This window comes from Podarcis vaucheri, assembly GCF_965113315.1.
Source record: "Podarcis vaucheri genome assembly, chromosome: 11".
Classification (NCBI taxonomy): domain Eukaryota; kingdom Metazoa; phylum Chordata; class Lepidosauria; order Squamata; family Lacertidae; genus Podarcis; species Podarcis vaucheri.
This window is the reverse complement of record NC_138749.1, coordinates 27,655,351-27,676,118: the sequence shown is the minus strand read 5'-3', so window position 1 is coordinate 27,676,118 and position 20,768 is coordinate 27,655,351. Positions and strand designations below refer to the sequence as shown.

The 20,768-nt window shown below is 39.1% G+C and overlaps 1 protein-coding gene across 11 annotated transcripts in view; it reads right to left on the bottom strand.

Annotated features, from left to right (window-relative positions):
* Positions 1-20,768, bottom strand: part of MAST4 (microtubule associated serine/threonine kinase family member 4) — a gene marked incomplete at its 5' end in the record, with an annotated part of 211,650 nt that overhangs the window by 23,196 nt on the left and 167,686 nt on the right. For all 11 annotated transcript variants that reach the window (XM_082191834.1, XM_082191838.1, XM_082191837.1 and 8 more), the window contains 8 exons: positions 1,804-1,916; positions 2,058-2,180; positions 5,259-5,360; positions 10,465-10,630; positions 11,340-11,472; positions 12,795-12,933; positions 13,937-14,145; positions 20,403-20,488. In XM_082191834.1, the coding sequence (XP_082047960.1) occupies positions 1,804-1,916; positions 2,058-2,180; positions 5,259-5,360; positions 10,465-10,630; positions 11,340-11,472; positions 12,795-12,933; positions 13,937-14,145; positions 20,403-20,488 (1,071 nt within the window). The remainder of the gene's footprint in view (positions 1-1,803; positions 1,917-2,057; positions 2,181-5,258; positions 5,361-10,464; positions 10,631-11,339; positions 11,473-12,794; positions 12,934-13,936; positions 14,146-20,402; positions 20,489-20,768) is intronic.

The following is a 20,768-nucleotide window of genomic DNA, read 5'->3' as shown; positions in this document are numbered from 1 at the left end:
GCCACTCTTTTGTTGACTATGAGGGCCACTCCATTTCTTTTACGGGATTCTTGCCCACAGGTGTGATGGTCATCCGAACTGAATTTGCCCATTCCCGTCCATTTTAGTTCACTGATGCCCAGGATGTCAATATTTATTCTTGCCATCTCATTTTTGACCACATCCAGCTTACCAAGGTTCATGGTTCTTACATTCCAGGTTCCTATGCAATATTTTTCTTTACAGCACTGGACTTTCCTTTTGCTTCCAGGCATATCCACAACTGAGCGTCCTTTCGGCTTTGGCCCAGCCGCTTCATCAGCTCTGAATCTACTTGTACTTGTCCTCCGCTCTTCCTCAGTAGCATGTTGGACGCCTTCCGACCTGAGGGGCTCATCTTCCAGCGTCATAACTTTTATATGCCTGTTGTCTTTGTCCATGGAGTTTTCTTGGCAGGGATACTGGAGTGGTTTGCCGGTTACTGCTCCAGGTGGATCACATTTGCTCAAAACTCTCCACTATGACCTGTCCATCTTGGGTGGCCCTGCACGGCATAGCTCATAGCTTCTCTGAGTTATTCAAGCCCCTTCGCCACGGCAAGGCAGTGATCCATGAAGGGGACCATAGTCACCATGAAAACAGTTGGTAACACACTACACCGTGAAGGACTGTGATCTTGCAGAGCCCGCAAGGTCCCCTTGCTCAAGACAGCACATATACAGGCCCATCTGCAGTTTGCCAATGCACATCTGAATGACCCAGAGGAGAACTGGGTGAAACTGTTGTGGTCAGATGAGACCAAAATTGAGCTCTTTGGCATCAACTTAACTCACAAACTCAATGGGCAAATTTAGCAGGGGATCAAATACTTATCCCCCTCACTGTATGCTTACGTACTCATTCATTCACTTTATTTGTATACTATTTTTCTATGCACAGAAATATGCTTCTAGAGGCTTGCAACCAAGAAACAGGGATACATTTCAAACACACACTACAAAACAATTTCATTATAAGACAGCAAAACAATAACATACCCACATTTACATAACAACATAACAAAACAATAGCAAACATAGTAACATAGAGAAAAACACATTCCAATACTATAAATAGAACAGCATGCAACATCCAATAGCAAAAATAACAAGGGAGCTTCACAGTTTCACCTTAGCCCTTAGTGCTATACTATGGAATAACTTAAGTTAAACCACCCAGAATATTCATCTTTATATATTCAATACTGCAATAATTATGCTCAAAACTGCTGAAACTTATTTTATAAAAGTTAAAACTGAACTAAGACCTAAATATTAGCTTTTACTATTTTTGTACGGGGTCTCTCCTTCATTACTTTCTCACTTTAAAAATCCAGGAGTAATGCTTTTAGTTACTTTCCTCTTTTGATCTCACATACTCATCATATGGAAACATGATAAACTCACAAAGGAGCAAGATACAGGTGCAGAATGGGGGGACGCTTATTATCTTTTGATAAATCACCTGGCTGGGTACAATGGAAGAAAGCTTAGGGTTTGCTATGGAGTGTGACCATTTTTGTATTTGTTAAAAGGAACTGAAATGCACAATGCTAATATATTTACTTAATATCCAATAATTTGGATATTTTCTCAAACAGCCCTAGTAAAGTAAACCATAATAAATTAACAGTAGTAGTATTTACAGGAAGATCATTTTTTAAAAACCCTTCAATGGACGTGCCAAAAATGCCTCTCAATAATTCACCACTACACTTTTCTTGTTTTCTCATGCATTACACTCACCACAAATTTGGTATATCTTATGGTACATGCAAATGCTTACTTTTGAAAATCGATGCGAACATGAGGAAAACTGCCTAATCTCCAAATTAAAATCTTCATCATTTGTATCATCCTCTTCTTCAGTTTCCATGTGGTGGTATTTCTCAGAGCGAGCTATAAAATATAGGACAATCTGTCAGAATTACTGTAGTTTGAAAACTAACTGAAGGACAGTTTTATTTTTGTTAATACAGTCAACTTCTAGTACAGTAAAACAGAATTAAAATTATCGCTTTTGTAGAAAATGAAACATACTGTCAAAGTAGCTTGTGTCATCTTCAGATTCCAGCTGAGGAATGAATTCTGCCTTCTGTCTCAGCAAACTATTCCAATCTAAGTTTTGGAAGAACGGGTGCTGTTTCACCTCATAAGCACCACCTGGGGGAGCAAGAGAAGCCTGTCTGGATTAATTCTACAAATAAATTATTCAGTCATATTTATTTTAACATAATAATACCATTTATTTCTAAAACGGTTGCCATGTTGTCATTTTTAAATGATTATCTTGGATTAATCTGTCTTTAGAAAACAAACTACAAAAACTTGAGCCTGCTTCCCAGTCCATCTTAAGTAGGTAAAATGTACACCAGAACCGGTATTTACTTTGACACAGAAGCAAAGCATTAAACAAACCAGTAAGAATACATTAGAAACTTGAGCCATTTGTTTTAATATTGAAAAAATAGTCTGTGAATATTACCAACTGTTTAATTACTTTTGTGAACTACGTTTTCATATTCTTCAGGGGATAGCCTGAGCTCAGGTAAGTTAGAAGCAACACAATGTCTGTGATATCGAAAAAAATAAAAACACCCACTATGTCATATGAAATAATATTAACAACACACTGGGAAATAAACATTGGGGATCTTGCATTTTTATTTGATGTTCATTTTGTTGTCTATATTTTAAACTTTATTCCCTGTTTAAAAGGCTATCCTTTTCCTTAAAAACAATTTATTAATTTTTTGGTAATTGTACACTGATGGGACGATTTGGGCCAATATGCAATGGAGAGGGGAAAGGGAGCTGAATTATATATAATGGGTTGAACTGGTTAGCCAATTCTTTGGTGTTTCTGCACTCAACAGGTACAGTATTTTGCATAGTATCTAGAACAGTAGTTTGCAAACTTTTTTTCTTACAGACATGAAAATTGCTGGTGGGTAATTAATGATAAACACAATGGTTCTCCCCCCCCCCCGTTTTATCAATTGTAATGTGCTGTGCTAGATGCTGTATGTTTTTTAATTGTACTTTATTGCTTCTTTCGTTTCTTTTTATTTTAAAAGAAGCAATAAAAATACAATTAAAAGTTATATGAATATTTTATATGGTGAAGGTGCCGTCTCTTTTCTTCAATCACAAATACAGACACTACATAACAGTTATAGATTGACTTTCTAAGAAGACCTTGGGGGGGGGGGTTATTGGTTTTTTATTCTTTTTATGCCTTTTGTGTTTTTCATCCTCTGTTTTTATATTGTGAACCTGGTCCTGATTGGCTACCTGAGTGTTTAGGGGGGAGGGAAGGGGAGGGTTAATGGGTTCTTGTTATTGTTTTACTTGTCAAAAATGTAATTTACAAGTGCTTTGGAAACCAATGTATGCTTGTAATTTTTTTTTGGGGGGGGGCATAAATAATAACAATAAAAAGAACCAAATCCACAGATACGCTGCAGACCACCAGAAGGAATCTCATGGACTACTAGTGGGCCATGGACCAGAGTTTGAGAACCTCTGATCTAGAATAACAGTGAAGGTCAGAAGTTTACCAAAATCTGACAACTGGTTTTAGGCAAATGCCAAATGCATTAATTTCCAAAACAATATTATTTCCCAATTTTTTAAAGTCACTTTTGCACAGCATTCCAAATGTCAAACAATCTAGACTCACCAAAAATTGTGACTGTCAAATTTTCACCTCCAACTCAAATGCACATTCTCTAAATGCATAATACTGTCATTCAAAGAAACACTTTTCAGTCTCTCTTTATACGCACAACTTTATCACAAACCAAGGCAACCAGCACTGCTATTACCAGCACATTATCAATCTCTCTATGAAAAACTGGAGCACAAATTACAGCCAGACCACAGTACAAAAGACATAGCTGTATTCATCACCCCTTTCCTTTTATCTCCTTCAATTTCTCCTGTTTTTTGCTTCTGCAAAAGAATTGCACTGAATGAAGAGGATAAGAAAGCATTATGTGACTCAAACTCAAGCCTTTTCTTTGTATTAGTCAAAAGAAAAGTTCAGTCACTCACACTAGCATCTACTGAGATAATTGTTTTGACAGCGTTAACTGTGGCACATGAAAATGGCATTCTATATTCATTAACCATGATGTAAACTTTGATATGTTATAGAAGAGGACCCAGCCAGTCTGGGCTCTCTGCTGAAGTGCAATTACTAGACACTGCCTCTGTATAGTAGTGGGAGGTGTATGGGTTTCCTTAAAGTTTGGTACAGCTCAGTCAATGTGCTATGGGTGCCAAGATGCATTATACAGCCAGGAGAGTAGTACTATGGTCCCCCTTGTGAAGAAATGGTCCCACCTGTGCCTTTTGGTTTGTATATCACTACAGAGTTCAGGCATGGGGTTATGTATGGCTTCTTCTGTATGTATGAGAGAGGTGGACGGAGTGAGTAGCCAAACGAGACACAAAGCACATAGATCAGATACATTTTCAGTGACAGAAAAGACTTCCAGAATCCCACTGCTGATTGTTTCAGTTGTTTCCGCAGATCATTTATTTCAGACCCAGTAGCATGTCTTCCAATGCCTGAAGCAGAAACTTTAGTGAAATACCCACAGGGTGGATATGTGTCCACTCCATCATCACAAGCACCAGGATATTTAATAGGAGTAGTTGCTTTCATCACAAACATACAGTTTTGGGTCCGTCCCCCCTTTGTTTTTCCTTCTGCATGGGTTCAGTTTCTTTTTTGTTTGCGCCTCACCATGTTTGGTGCACGTATGGTTATGAATTTTTTGAACTTTCAATTAAAATTAATAATAATTTTAAAAAAATACACTTTCAGAACTGGAAGAACTGGGGATCTATTAATAGATTGTGATGAGATTGTGAAACAGCATTGTCTATACAAACCCACATTTGACTCTTTGCAGGCATTATGATCTCAGGTTGCAGAAGTGCTGTCACTGGCATTTTCCTTAAGAAAATATGTTTAGTGTGTGAAAAGCAGTCTCAGTATTCATCAAAATATGTTGAAAAAGCACAACAGGAACAGTACACTGTGGAGTCTGGTCAAATGACTGCTTCCTTAAAATATTACCAGTGAAACAAAACTAGATGTTGCCTTTGTAATAAATGTTCATAATGCATTCACTTAGTCAAAAAGAGCAAGATAAAAGGCCCAAAACAAGCCAAGAAGATACTATTTCTATTATCTTGGTAAACATGAGTGTAAAAACCATGCTTTCTAACCTGTTCCCAATCTCTCCAAGGGGTTTTGTCTCAGAAGCAAAGTAATCAGTTCCTGGGCATCCGGAGGTGGTGCTTCATCTTTTTCTGGCCAGTTGATCTCATCTAGCAGAGAGATAGATACAAATTGTCAATCTTTTTTAACATTCTATCATTCAACATTGACTTGTGACATCTATTCAGCATAACTTGGTGCAGCATAAGCGCAGCCTCAATGATCAAGGTGGGGGTGTTGCTGTGGTTCACTGGTCTTCGGCTATGCTTACCAGGAGACATCTTCATTCGGGAGCTGGCCTTTGGTTTGACACTTGGTGTCAAACCAGAGAGAGAGAGACTGGCAATGCTGTTGCCCAGTAGTCTCCCTAACAGAGCTAATGCAAGCAGCCTCTGGTGACACATTGGAGAACACTAGGAGTATTGTCCCAGGGGATTTAAACATCCATACGGAGGCTGCTTTTGCTGGTCTGGCTCTGGCCCTCATGGCCTCCATGACAACCATGGGGCTGTCTCAAGTGGTCACCAACCCTGACCCATAGCGCAGGACAACTTGTTTTTTTGCCCCTGGTGACAAAGCTGATGGTCTGGAAATAGGAAGGGTTTCTGTGACACCCTAGTCATGATCAGGCCACTTCCTGGTGGGGTTGGGATAATAGTACCAACTTCCCTCTGTAGAGATGGAAGACCCACTATTATGGTTCACCCCTGGAGACTTATGGATTTCAATGGATTCCTGAATGCTCTGGGGGATTTTTTGGTGGATAGAACTGGCAATCCTGTTGAGGCCAATGGAATTGTGAGGCTCAGAAGGCTGTAGATATAATCATGCCTGAGCCCCTGTGGAGCATGTTTGTCACCCTGGTATACTGGGAAGCTGTAAGTAATGAAACAGTTTAGGCGATGGCTAATGTGCAGGTGCCAGAAGTCTCACTGCAAAGATGACCAAACAGGTGCTAGAGCACATAATCCTGCCTACTATGTGGAAGCGAACACAGCAAAGAAGGCTCACTTTGCTGCTTCCATCACATCCTTGATAAATCGGTTAGCAGAGCTCTTCAGAGCGGTCCATAGCCTACTGACACCTATATTGGTAGACGGAGCCTGAGACACCTGAGGGTCCCTCTGTGCATTGCTTTGAGGACAAAGTTGGTTACCTTCACAGCAAGCTAGATGCCAGGATTGATGGTGTTCCAAGTGAGGTTTCCAATGTCCCATCAAGCCATGTTTTGTAGGCTCATCTACAGGTGATGGGTATTGGGGCCACTGTTCTGCAGTGGTTCTGGTGTCATCTCCAGGGATAGTTTCATAACACAGCATACTTCTCAATCCCATGGCTTTTAAGCAGGGTATTTAACATCTACATTAAGCCACTGGGAGTTGCCATTAGGTATTTTGGAGCAAGGTGTCATCAGTATGCTGTTGATACCCAATTCTCAGTAACATCTGAATCTGGCTGAGAAGACCATTAGCCAGTGTTTGGATGCAGTGGTGGACTGGATGAGAACTAATAAACTGAGTCTGAATCTTTGCAAAATGGAGGGTGGGCGGGACCAGGAAGTTGGTAAGTTGCCTGCCCTGGATAGAGTTGTGCTCTCTTTGAAGGGACAGAAGTGGATTTTGGGGGTGCTTCTAGTTCTAGCTCTGCCACTAGACGGGTGTCCACAGTGACTAGGAGTGTCGTATGCTAACTTTGGTTGTTAAGACAACTATGGACATTCCTGTATCAGAATAGTTTGATCACAGTGGTCCATGCATTGGCAATCTCATGGCTGGATTACTGCAGTGGGGTTGATCCAGAAGCTGCAGCTGATGTAGAACTTAATTCACCTTGAACAAAGGCAGGAAATGGACTGGATGACGACAGGAAATAGCTACATACTCCTTGGCTCTGAACATTTCCTGCCTTGGACAGTAGGTGGTGATGTTTACCTATGTAACAGCCTGACACCCAGGGGAAATAGTCATACAACTTGCAAACTATAGTCAAGATGCAAGACTAGGTCCTATGGCAAAGGTCATAACTTACCGTATTTTTTGCTCTATAAGACTCACTTTTTCCCTCCTAAAAAGTGAGGGGAAATGTGTGTGCGTCTTATGGGGCGAATGCAGGCTGCGCAGCTATCCCAGAAGCCAGAACAGCAAGAGGGATCGCTGCTTTCACTGTGCAGCGATCCCTCTTGCTGTTCTGGCTTCTGAGATTCAGAATATTTTTTTTCTTGTTTTCCTCCTCCAAAAACTAGGTGCGTCTTATAGTCTGGTGCGTCTTATAGAGCGGAAAATACGGTAATTGCGGTATTCTCCAGAAGGGCTAGATTAAACATCACAACTATGATGGACCACGTGCTGAATTTTACCTAGGTGGATTTACACAGAAATGCTTTTACTCAGAGTGAAAAGCAAAAGAGATTTTTTCAACTTGGTTGAAGGAGATTTAAACACAAACCCAAGCCTTCTGAGGAAGCCCATATTTGGAAGACCTGATATTTGAACCCTGTCAAATATGGTTGCCTATAGATCTAAACATATGCTGAAGACATCTATCATGCAAAAAGCGATTTTGTGGTGGAATAAACCATAGTTTTTAACTAACTTTTTTGCATTTATGTTTTGTAATGAGGTAAATCCACTCCAATGCACAGGCACAGAATGTGGTATGAAAAGCAGTAGAAAAAGGAGGGAGGGGTGTTAAATAAGAAGCTATGGCAAAGACACATTCTCTGAACTCAAGAGAATCTGACAGATATAGTCTTCCTTTCCCTTAGGGAGAAACTTGTAAAGAATCTCATTGCACAGAAGAAATGCACCAGGGGGGAAAATTACTTCCTAAGCAATGCCAATTCTTTGAATTGAAACTTGTAACCAGGTATTAATTATACTTTACTACAAGTTTTTTAAAAAATTAATATTTATTTAGTATTAAAATACACAGTATGGAAAGTGTAGTATCCCTTAACCATGGTAAAACAACTGACCATTTTTTCGTCTCAGCTTCGTCTCCTCATACATTTATTTCCCCTACTGGTGCAATTGTTAACTAGAGTTTGATTTCAACAAGAATTTTAACCTAGAATAAGATGCACATTTTCAGTCTCTGCAACGTCTGCTAAAATACTGAAGCGTCCAATTTATTTTTAGTTAACTGAAGCTATTGGAATGTCCTTCTCCAGCTTATTACTTTATTACATAATATCATTTGCATGCACCCAAATGTACAAATGCACATAAGATAAACACAATGAAAGCATGACAGTATTTTATTTTTCCTGCCTACATCTTTTTAAATGCTATTTAAATGCATTCTGAAAAACAAAATATGAAAATTGTTGCTGCCTCAGGGATCAAAAACAACTTCTGCTTGTTTTAATTAAACATTTGATTCCCTCTTTTTTGAACTTAGGTCCAAAAAAACAGTATGTTTTTTAATCTATAAACAGCTAATGTATTGTATAAATACCGTATTTTTCACCCCATAGGATGCACCGCCCCATAGGACGCACCTAGTTTTTTGGGGGGGGAGGGAAATAAAGGGGAAAAAATTATTTTCCCCCCAGGCGTGGGGGCTGGCGCGGGGGAAGCCTGAGTTTCCCCCGACCCCAGCCCCCAGAACAGGCTGCCGCCCCAAGCCTCGCGCGCCCAGCGGGACCTCCCGCCGGGCGTGCGAGGCTTGTGGACATGTGCCCGAAGCAGGGGGTAGGGTCAGCAGCTGACCCCCTGCTTTGGGCTGCAGGCTGCAGGCTGCCGCCCCAAGCCTCGCGCACCCGCCGGGCGCGAGGCTTCCCGCCGGGCACGCGAGACCTCCTGCCGGGCACGTGAGGCTTGCGGAGAGCTTCCTGAAGCCTGGAGAGCGAGAGGGGTCGGTGCCCACCTACCGCTCTCGCTCTCCAGGCTTCAGCGAAAGCCTGCATTCGCCCCATAGGACACACACAGATTTCCCCTTCATTTTTGGAGGGGAAAAAGTGCGTCCTATAGGGCGAAAAATACGGTAGGTTATTTACTGTAGGCAACCAACAAATCTATTTCATTAGATTACAAGCATGCCTAGCTGGAAGATTTAATAGAACATAGACATAATTGCAGCCTCCCCTCCCCTGTTCACTTCACTAGTGTACCTTTTCATTATATTTTATAGAATGGATCAGGAAACAACTAGTAACAGAAATGTCATTCTAGTAAGCATTTGGCATAAACTGTGGCCATCTACATGTTTTGCATCTGGAAAATATAAGGGAACAGCAGGTAGGATAGAGATAGATACTGTTTAATTATCATTTAGTTTTGCCACAAGCTGCAAAACAATACTTAGGGCCGGCCTGCAGGTTAAGATCTAAAAGGTTATTGAATTTTAAATGAAAGAAGAACAGCTGTTACAGAAATAACATTATACTGTAACGGCCACTAGTGAAATCATTAACAATCTGTGAACTGCATTTGAATCCTTCTTTTCCCCATTATTTATTATTTGGGAGACATTTGTTTTAGGGTTTTATTACATTTCTGTTAATTTATTGCATTGTGCCCTTAGGCATTTTCCCATTTATGCAAATTAAGTACATATCAACCTTTTTTTTTGCTGATTTTTAAAATTAATGGCTGAAAAGACAGTGCTAGCTCCAGAAGTATTAACTATCCAGATAATAGTTCCTTTCTGATTAAAGTATTTATCCTCTTCTTTGTGACTAACTCTCTTTTCCTTTTAAAAAACATTTCCCTCTTCCTTTTCTAGTATGACTCTTCTAATTTTTTTCCTGATCATATTCTTGCTCACCAGCACTGATACTCTTCTTTTTGTTCCTTCCTCTTTCTATTTCTTTGATCATTTCGTGCCTTAGACTGACAGACTGCTGACGAAAATTGCTCTGAATTTTTATATACTGTAAAGTGCTTCCTACATATTAAGCATTATAGAAATATTAAATGTAAGCACTGTAGTAATATCAAATTATAATGATATTCGCTGAATTCAGTCCTGCTCTGTTTCACAAGTTCACATACCAGTATTGTAATTCTGGGGCATTATATAGACTATTACGTTTTTAATTGTGGCAAATATGTTAGTACGCAATATGGATTTAAGTGGTTCTTACACTGAAATATATGTCATTTTTCCTGAAAGCTCCCCTGTCCCACAAAGGCCTGACTGAACATTGACCCAAGAGGCAATTCTTAGAGAGGATGGTTTTAAGGATAATAATTCAACTTTTCTGATATTTACCGCTGATTACTTGTCCAAATAGCTCCTCCGGGGTATCACCAAAAAAAGGAACACACCCAACAAGAAACTCATAAAGAATAATTCCCATAGACCACCAGTCCACTGGCTTGCCATAGCCCTGTCTTAGAATTACTTCTGGAGCAATATATTCTGGTGTGCCACAGACCTAAACGTGAGAGAAGAAAAGCAAACCTGAATTATATTTCTGTGCATAAAACTGTAAGTTGATTGCAATCAATGTGTTAAAAGAAACATATGGAGAATTAAAAATTTTGTCATGACTTTCTTTTTGGCTGCATATATTTCAACTTTTCTGATGAAAGTACTCAAGCAACTAAATACAAAATTCAACTGCAATTCAGATCTCAACTAAAAGCATGAAAAAATACTTCATATATGTTGTTTGCTAATGTGAAGTCACAGTAAATTACATATATTTATACTAAGCACAATTGGCTCCTTATTATAACATGAAAACTGCAATGGATTTACCTTAAGTAACTCTTACAGTGAACAGATTGTGGGCAAATGGTAATGAGGCATGCTTAAAGGGAAATGGGCCATAGCTAGGATTTTTAGCACCCTTGATTGTGCAATGCATCATGAGTTCCACAAGTACTCTGCTGAGACTCCTGAATTCTTTATAAAAACAACTTTCCATTTGTCTCTCTTACAATCTCACTTGCTCACAATTAGATCATTCATCTTATTAATAGACCATAATTGAAGGAGGGAAAGTCTAGAACAGTAAAGGTAACTCTTACATATGGATTTGTAACAACACTATAGAAATAAAAAAGCACCTACACAATTTGCACAACTCATCTAGTTTCTAAAGTGTTCTGCAAATACAAAAGGAATGACACATATCTTACCTGTTTATCCAGAAATTCTCTAGCATCCTTCTCAATGTGACCCTCATAAAGATTAGTGGTCATACTCATGAGGCCAACCTTAGATAGTCCAAAATCTGTTAACTTTATATGCCCCATGGAAGTTACCAGTAAACTGCAAATGAGAATGATAGCAGATTACTATTACTTTCTACTTCACTGCTGTAACAGCATAATGTTTTCGCTGTAACACATAAATTTAAACTCACATTACAGTCACAGTATATCATGAAATTTGTTGGAATAAAGCCAGCAAATGGATATGACAACTGGCAAGGGATACAGTGTTATGTGGGGTCTTAGACTCTCTTTCCGGAGTACTGCTAGTGAGAATGTCACGGTCCCATAATAGCACAGCCAATTAGTAGGTATAAAGAATAATTCAATGGAAGTAGCAGTGTGATTGATCTCTCCAATGGGTATAATTTCAAAATCTCATTTCCTTTTCAGACAACACATCAAGATCAGGATGGCCTTGTGGCACCAACCTTAGGGCCAGAAGTACAACTCCACTCATGCTGCCACACTTAGTGCCCTATGCATGAATAAATGTGCAAATAGAGCTGGTAATTAGGCTTTATTAAATCTAATAATAAAGTTATAGGCCTCGAATCATCATAGAAGAAATTGAAGATGTCTACAAAGAGGTGAATAAATATGCATATAAACTGGGGAAGAGAGAAAGCATTTATAAAGTTATGGTAACTATAACAAAAATTAATAGGATTTGTATTTTTCCTTCATTTAGTAGTAGGAAGCAAAAAGAAATCCAAAACTATGGAAACTAAATAAAGATGTTTCTCCATAGATGGTGGCCATCATACTACAAGAATGTGACAAAACACATTTGTGCAGGTTTTTAGACAGCTCTAAAAATGCTAACTTTGAAAATTCTGCAGTGTGTCTTCATTCAGCTCTTGTTTAAAATAATCCACACCTGAGAAAAGCTTTAACCCTCTTAACTGGACCATTATTGTCCAAAGGTGAGTCTGCAAACATTTGCATGATCTGACACATGAAGAAACTGCAATACTTAACAAGTGTCAAATGGTGGATAAAGCATATAAACCACTGTTGCCCTCAGCTACGGACTATGACTGGAATACCTCCTTGAAACGCACTGCTGCAATGAGTTAAAAATAAAAAGAACCAGTCAACAAATTCGCAGTTCTTTTAAAAAGAAACAAAGCAGTTAAATGATTATATTCTGAATTTATCTATCAATAAAATTTTATTACATGGACACAAGCCCATTAAAATAAAAATAAAACCCTGGAAGTCATTCAATATGTAATATGAAATGAGTAGTACACATATAAACCACGGAAAAGGAAAACCATGCAAACTACATTACACTTCATTTCACTTTGCCCAGAGGCTTCATATACGATATCATTAGTGTTTCAAGCAACTGTTAGTTACATGCTATATACTTACTTATCTGGTTTCAAATCCCTGTGTACTATTCCATAGTTGTGGAGATACTCCAATGCCAGAACAGTCTCTGCAAAATACATTCTGGCCATGTCTACGGGCAGAGGTCCCATATTTTTCATTAAAGTAGCACAATCTCCACCTGAAATATAACGTGTATTATTAAACTTATTCCACGCTGAAGAGATGTTTCAGGATTCGGTTTGACACACAATTATAATTAAGAACAGTGTATCCATAAGACTATTCTATTACAGTCAACATGTGAGCAGACATGTTGACTATAATAGAAACTATTATAGTAATAGGACTTTTTTGCCGCTTTACATCACAAAAAGAAACTATTTTTTTTAATTGTGTTACATACATTCAAATTAGTTAAAGAAACTAATGTTGAACATTTTAGGTATGTGTATCTCTTTTTAATATTTGTCCTTTACCAAAGGATTTATGCAAATCCACTCATAGAAATACGGACAAGAAGGAAGAAAAGTTCTATTTCAGTATGAACATCTGGCACTGGCACAAGCATGAGAACACGTGGAGGGGGGATGTGAGTAAGCAAGCTATCTTATCTACTTACAGTACTGACGGGTGAATGCTCCTGAGGAGCTTGATTCATAACCGAGCCCACCCAAACCAAAAAACAAGCTCAGTTATTTCTGAAGATAGTTACAAATCAATCAGACCACATAGCTTTCCAGGTAATTAGGTACAACATGGTCCAATTCCTTCACCAACCCCATAAGCCTCCCCACTCAACTACCTAAGCTGGTGGTTGCTGGTTTTCTTCTACAGCTTAAAAAAAAAGGAAAGGGGGGAAAGAACACAGAACTATCATCATAGTAAGCCAAGTGTCTCATCACCCCTAACTACCCCTAACCATTTTGCACACTCCCCCAAAGACCTCTCTAGTTTGCCACAAGGAAAATCTGGGAGTAATTTCAGCTCAGTCCTTATAATGCTCCCCGCCTTTTAAGAAGGTGAACATTATGAATTAGTGGGCTTTATCTTCTATCACTCTTGTGATCCCTAATTTCTAGTGTGCATTGTGGACACTGAAGAATGGGAATCTGAAAGGTAAAAATATTATCATATTCCAGTATTACACTGCGCATGCCACTGGATGTAGAACAATACAGTACCTTCTACATATTCCATGACCATGCATAAATGGCGTCTAGCTTCAAAGGAACAGTACATGCTGACTACAAATGGATTTTCTGCAAATGTCAGGATATCACGCTCAACAAAAGCCTGCTGAATCTGGTTTCGAAGAATGAGATTCTGTTTGTTAATCTTCTTCATCGCAAACCTCTGTCTGGTTTCTTTATACCGCACCAAATAAACAGCACTGAAAAGAAAAGAGAGAGAAAGAATCAGGATGAGATTGTTTTTAAATCTACTACTTTTAATGCACACTATGCTAGAATTCCAGAATTCAATTTCTGACCTAAGTTGCCACTTCATGTTTTTGTCAGTACTCACTAAAAGGCTTTATGATGGGGGGAACTATTATGGCGCAACATAATAATTAAACCTGAGACTGCTTACTCTGCGGGTGTGCATCATATTTATGACTCCACCTTTGACTCTTAAGGATGAAATCTTGAACACAAAGGAGGGAGGATGAGAACTTCATGATGAGACAGCTTTTCTTTCCAAATTGTGAAAGTGGTACACCCACTATCCTAGACATTACCAATGAATAAAATTTATCACTACTAAGGCAGCTGTGCTGTGACTGAGTCAATCTAGAGTTCGCTGACATCATAGCTGCTACATAGAAGCCTTCCAACCTCTGATCAAACTCCACTCAAGTTCCAGAGCCCTATATATTTCTGAATGTGGGCTGAATTATGTCTATTTTTATTTGTATCCCCACAATCTTTTAAAAATAACATCAGCATTATCTTTTTCACGTAGTCAAAGTTCTGTCCCTTATTACCACTACAGGAACATTTCTTAAGATACACTTTCTCTTAATTTCTCTCACTCTGACAGCACCATTCCCATTTCAGTGCTGGAGCAGACAAAAGAGATTGCACCACACTGAAATCAGGACGACATAGCACCTTAGGCAAAATATGAATCATGTTACATCCTTTGTACTTCCTTTAATGAAGCCATGTGACTCAGCCCAATAACATTTTGAAACTGGCTTCTGCTTCTCGCAAACCCCTCAGAATGTGTGTGTGTGTGTGTGTCCACACACTCAATCAATCAATAAAGTTCATTTCCTTGCTGCTGGCCACAGAAATTATGGCATAAACATATTTAATCCTTCCCTATAGTTTAGGTTCTTTATCCCATTTGTTTCTCTGCACTACAAACCCTCTTCTTTGAATATGAATGATTTGCCCTGTTCAACCTTGAACTCTTCTCTTTGATTTTAATGTGGTAAGCTCTTGCTTATCACATGTACAGGAAAGTGGCCCTCATAATTTGCATAAAGTTTGTCAACAGGCAAGAGCAATCCACCCTGATCCGCTTTGTCTGGGGGTGGGGTGGATGGGGTAGAGATGTCCCTCCAGCAGCCCTGCTGGCATCACTCTGCTGGCAAGGAGCTTCCACTTCTGCCTGCCAAACATGCAGGCAAACAGGATCCTCGCTAGCAACAGCCACCAGAACACCTTCAAATGGGACTGTCCAGGGGCAGGGCTGGGTCTATCTGTGATCTGCCAACGTGGCCCTACTGTAGTGATGTGGTGGCATCAGGTCTGATCTTGGCCCTAATACTGTGCCACTTCCAGGCTGTCAGAGCAATCTGCCTGCCAACCACCTACTGCCAACAACCATGTGTAGGAGGGCTACAAATGCTACAGTGGCCTGCTGCTCTGTAAAGTTTCCATAAACACGAAAGTTTAGGGATGGGGGGAGTTTGGACTCATCCCCAATACCCTGAAAACTAAACAGTTAATTAATCAACTGATTGTGCATAAGAATATAAGGCTTCATACATGCTACACTTTTAAAGTACATTTTCCTCCTCAAAGAATTCTGGGCAATGGAGTTAACATCTCATGGAGTTGCAATTCCCAGCACCCTTGATAATCCACAGTGCCCAGAATTCTTCAAGGGAAAGAATGAGCTTCGAATTTGCTTTAAAGGTACAGGCAGCCCCCTGATTATGCGCATTCAATATGTGTGCAATTGTGTATGTGCACATCATGCCAAACCCAGAAGTGACCCAGAAATGTCATAAAGACATCACTGAAACGTCATTAAGAGGGCAGAACAGAGGCGGGGCGGGGGAGCATGGCGGGGTGTTTGCAGGCTTTTTCAATGGGTTTCAATCATACTTTATTTCACAGACACATGTGGTGCCTCAGATTGTAACCCCCACATAAACAGGGAGCTGCCTGTATAGTGTATACACACTCTAAAATGAGCCCTGCTGTATAAGACAAAAGGCCTTCCTTGTCCAAAATTCTGTTCCTATGGTGGCCAACTAGAGGTCTATGGGAACCACACAAGCAGGGCAACAGTGCAACAGCCCTCTCCTGCCCATGTACCCCAGCAACTGGTCTCAGGGGGAAGGTAGCTGCAACACTGGAGGCAATACACAATCATCATGATTCATAGCTACTTATAATTTTATGCAATATTTAGTCTAAACCCGTTTTAAAGATGTTCAAGTTGTATAGAGTCTAAGCAATAACTGAAATTAGTTATGTGAAAGAATGAATAGGCTATACACCATACACAGTATGGACCACTCTAACAAAATTTAAACATAAACGCTATATGGCATATAACCACATACTCAAGACCACAAGTACCATTAATATGGCATGAGAGAAACTGCACAGAAGATGACACTGTGGAACAAATGCATCCTGTTTAAAACCCGGCCTGCTAGAACATTCAATAACATTCAATTGAAATCTTCCTTGGCACATTGTCTATATGGAAACATAACAATGCGAATGTTATTACTTCTTTGCAGTCCTTAATATTTAATTATTGCACAGACCAGGTACAGTGGTACCTCGGGTTAAAAACTTACTTCGTTCCAGAGGTCCGTTCTTAACCTGAAGCACCAATTTACCTAATGGGGGCCTCCCGCTGCTGCCGCGCTGCCGGAGCACGATTTCTGTTCTCATCCTGAAGCAAAGTTCTTAACCCAAGGTACTATTTCTGGGTTAGTGGAGTCTGTAACCTGAAGTATCTGTAACCTGAAGCGTATGTAACCCGAGGTACCACTGTACATTTGAAATCAAGTGATTCTCTTGTGAGGGTTCCACATTACAGTTGACATTACTGATTTTCCTAATCTAATTTGCTTTTTTTCCAATTCTTCCTCACCTCATTTTCATTATTACATCTTCTATTTAATTCTGTAGGCTGGATCCAAATGTACTTAAGAACAGACCCATTGGAATCAATGGGACGTATTATTATAGGTCTATTCTAAAGTATGCGTATGTCTGAATCCAGCCACATATTTGTTTATCCATACTGTTTTTGATAAAGTTTTTTTTTTTTTAAAGTGGAATGCTATGAAAAACTCATGCACATAGGTCAAGATTCAGCCAATGGGCATGTACACACAGCAGAAAATCACACACATCCAGAGACTGACGTCTGGTTTCCTTTGTAGTCATTCCTAGTGCTAAATAGAGACAAGCAGTTTGGCAGTAGCAGTCCAAAGTACCTCAGGTTCACTCCTTTGTTCACAAATCTGTTCTTTGGAATCTAGTCAAACTACATTGGAATGCTAATGGCCAAACATAAGGTTTTAGATCTGTGCATCAGAAAGAAGAGCTGTTTATCAGCCAACTATGCCTGCACAACATCTTGATAAACATAAACAAAAACACAGTGATGCTTTCCTTCTTTCACTTGACTGATTTAACCTTAGAAAAACGTATTTTTACATATAAAAGAATTATTTTCCTGCTTTGTCAGTTTACATGCCAAAAAACTTCATTAAGAGCACCATATTTAGGGCAGTTCATTTATTTATTTGCATTAAAGATTTCTGTGCTCCCTTTTTAATCAAATTGTCCTCCACTGGCATTTAAATAAATTAATAATGTTAATTCATTTATTAAAAAGCACATGCCTTACACCCAAATGGAGCTCCTGTTGAGAATATATTTTCCAAAATATGCCTCAGAAAACACAGGATGAAGGGTAGTGGCCAGCTGGAGGCCCTGGGGAAGAGGAGGCAATTTTCTCAGATTCCTACTTCTGCCTGCCATCCCCTATTCCTCCCCAAAATCTATGCCACTGCTTAAGAGATTGGGATACCCTCTGGAACATGGGTAGATAAACTAAGGCCTGGGGGCCGGATCCGGCCCAATCGCCTTTTAAATCCATCCCAGCGTGTTTTCACATGAGTAGAGTGTGCCCTTTTATTTAAAATGCATCTCTGGGTTATTTGTGGGGCATAGGAATTCATTCATTATTTTTTCCCAAAATATAGTCCGGCCTCCCACAAGGTTTGAGGGACAGTGGACTGGCCCCCTGCTGAAAAAGTTTGTTGACCCCTGCTCTGGAACAATGTAAAGGTGGGGGCTGCAGGGGAAAGGGGCAAAAATAATCCCCGCCTCCTTGTCTAGATCTAACCCATTATGGATGGCTCATTAGGATGAGAATAGGGCAGAAGTGTCCCTACACTGGCAAAGACAAGATCTGAAATATTTTCCCCACAGTGCTAATAGTAATCTCTACAAATTAGATAGTTTATTTAGAAATGGTTTCTATTCTACTAGAAAAAATGAGAATAAGCACTCTTCCTTTAATCCCAAAAGGGAAAGAGCATCACCCCTCTCAAACTTAAAGCAGCACAACTAACAATAGGTTTTGTTAATCATTTTGCGTATGTATCAGCCACATGTTTATTTCCCTGCTGCTCACTAGCAAAGTCTTGAGAAGACCTAATTGTAGTGCACAGCAACTGTATTTATGTAACCTTCAACAAAACTAGAAATAGCTATTGAACTGTTTCACCAAAGCATACCGATGAGGGATTAAGCAAGTGCAACAATTGTGAATGAAACTTCTGTTCTGAGGTTAAAATAATTGGGAAGGGGGGGGAGAGAACACATTGCATTTGCAACAATAAACAATTTATGTGCAAGAAACACAAGGTTTGGCTTACGGAGGAAAGTCTAAAACAAGACAGCTTGTGAAGATATTAATGACTTGGCCTGCATCCTACATGTTTACTGATTCACAGCTTGTTTAACTTCTTGTATATTCTCAACCATTCATTCCCAATAGCCTAGTGTATCTCATGTGATATAAAGTATTTTAATTCACATGAATGAATTTATTCCCCCATACAAATGAATCTATTCCTCCAATTCTCAGCCAGCTTTTAAAAAACATACTTACTGAAACTTAGGCAAAAGGTTCACATATTTATTTGATCAAACTTAATAAATCTGATAAATTTATGCCAAATTATGCCAAAATCAAGAATTACTATTTTGAAACACATCATGTAAGCTCTCTAATGAAGGCACCTAATTCCATAACAGAACCAAACAAATAAAGAATGGTGGTTCGAATCCCCATGACAGGGTGAGTTCCTGTTGCTCGGTCCCTGCTCCTGCCAATCTAACAGTTCGAAAGCACGTCAAAGTGCAAGTAAATAAATAGGGACCGCTCTGGTGGGAAGGTAAATGGTGTTTCTGTGTGCTGCTCTGGTTTTGCCAGAAGTGGCTTAGTCATGCTGGCCACATGACCCGGAAAAACTGTCTGCGGACAAACGTTGGCTCCCTCGGCCAGTAAAGCAAGATGAGCACCACAACCCCAGAGTCGTCCACAACTGGACCTAATGGTCAGGGGTCCCTTTACTTTTTTATATACATACATATTTGGTTCAATCAAAATGCTTCCATTTGGAAGAAACAGCATGTTATACTATCATAATAAAAACATTAATGAACTACATCAGAAAAATATACCCAGTGACATTTCTGAAAATAAATCAATGAACCATAAGCTAGACCTCACTTATTTATGGGACTGCAGAAAATTAATGGCCTGGAAAACACCAAAAGGAAAAATGTTGTCTGACAACATTAACTTTATTTTCAGTTTATACTAGTAATAAACAGCATTAAGTGCCTGTGAAACAGTTTATTGCTTTGCATCCACAAAAGAAATAGTATACTTATTGTTTAATGGTACTAAAATGCTTAACAGCTAAGTTATTAGTAAGTGCTACCTTTTTACTTGGAAATAGTGGTCCAATTTGACTGAACACAGGGGATCAGAATTCTAACCTTTTGAACTTAGCATTAATAACCCAAACAAATAAAGAATACCAATGAATGTGTTTTGTTAACACTAAACAATGAAAAAACAATGAAAAAGACAAATGATTTCAACATAGGCTTTATGCATGTGCTGCATATTATGCAAGGTAAAGAGACTCTATTTTAAGCAGAAGTTTTACCAAAGATAAAATAATAATAATAATAAATGGGAACCCCTTTCCCCATTTAAGAGCTATTCATTACCAAGAGAAGAATTATTTAATTACATTTTTCTATACAAACTTGTTTACCAGCCAAGAAGTAAGCAGTTTCATTTTGAATAGTATACAAACTTGCATGCAAAGCTATGAGCCTTATTTATTATAAGAGTACTCACCCATATGCTCCATTACTAATCAGCTTAATCGTCTCAAAATCACTTTCACGAGGCTTCCTTTTAAGTTTAAGGGATGCATTGGAACTCTTTAAAAGAAATAAAAAAAGAAATAAATCCAGTTACACTAGGCATAAAAAGTTGCAATATACAGTGGTATACGAAGTATATACCACAGTATATACCACTGTATATGAAGTGGGTCTATTTAGAACCAGTGTTAGAAACTGAGATGTGAAAGCTAGGAGCTAAATGGCACCTTAAACCTAGGTGATGGGCACAACAACAGAAGGTCTAGGTGCTGAGTCCTAGAAGTGCTCTCTTACTGGACAAATTGCTTGATTAATGAATAGAATGGCAGTGCAGATA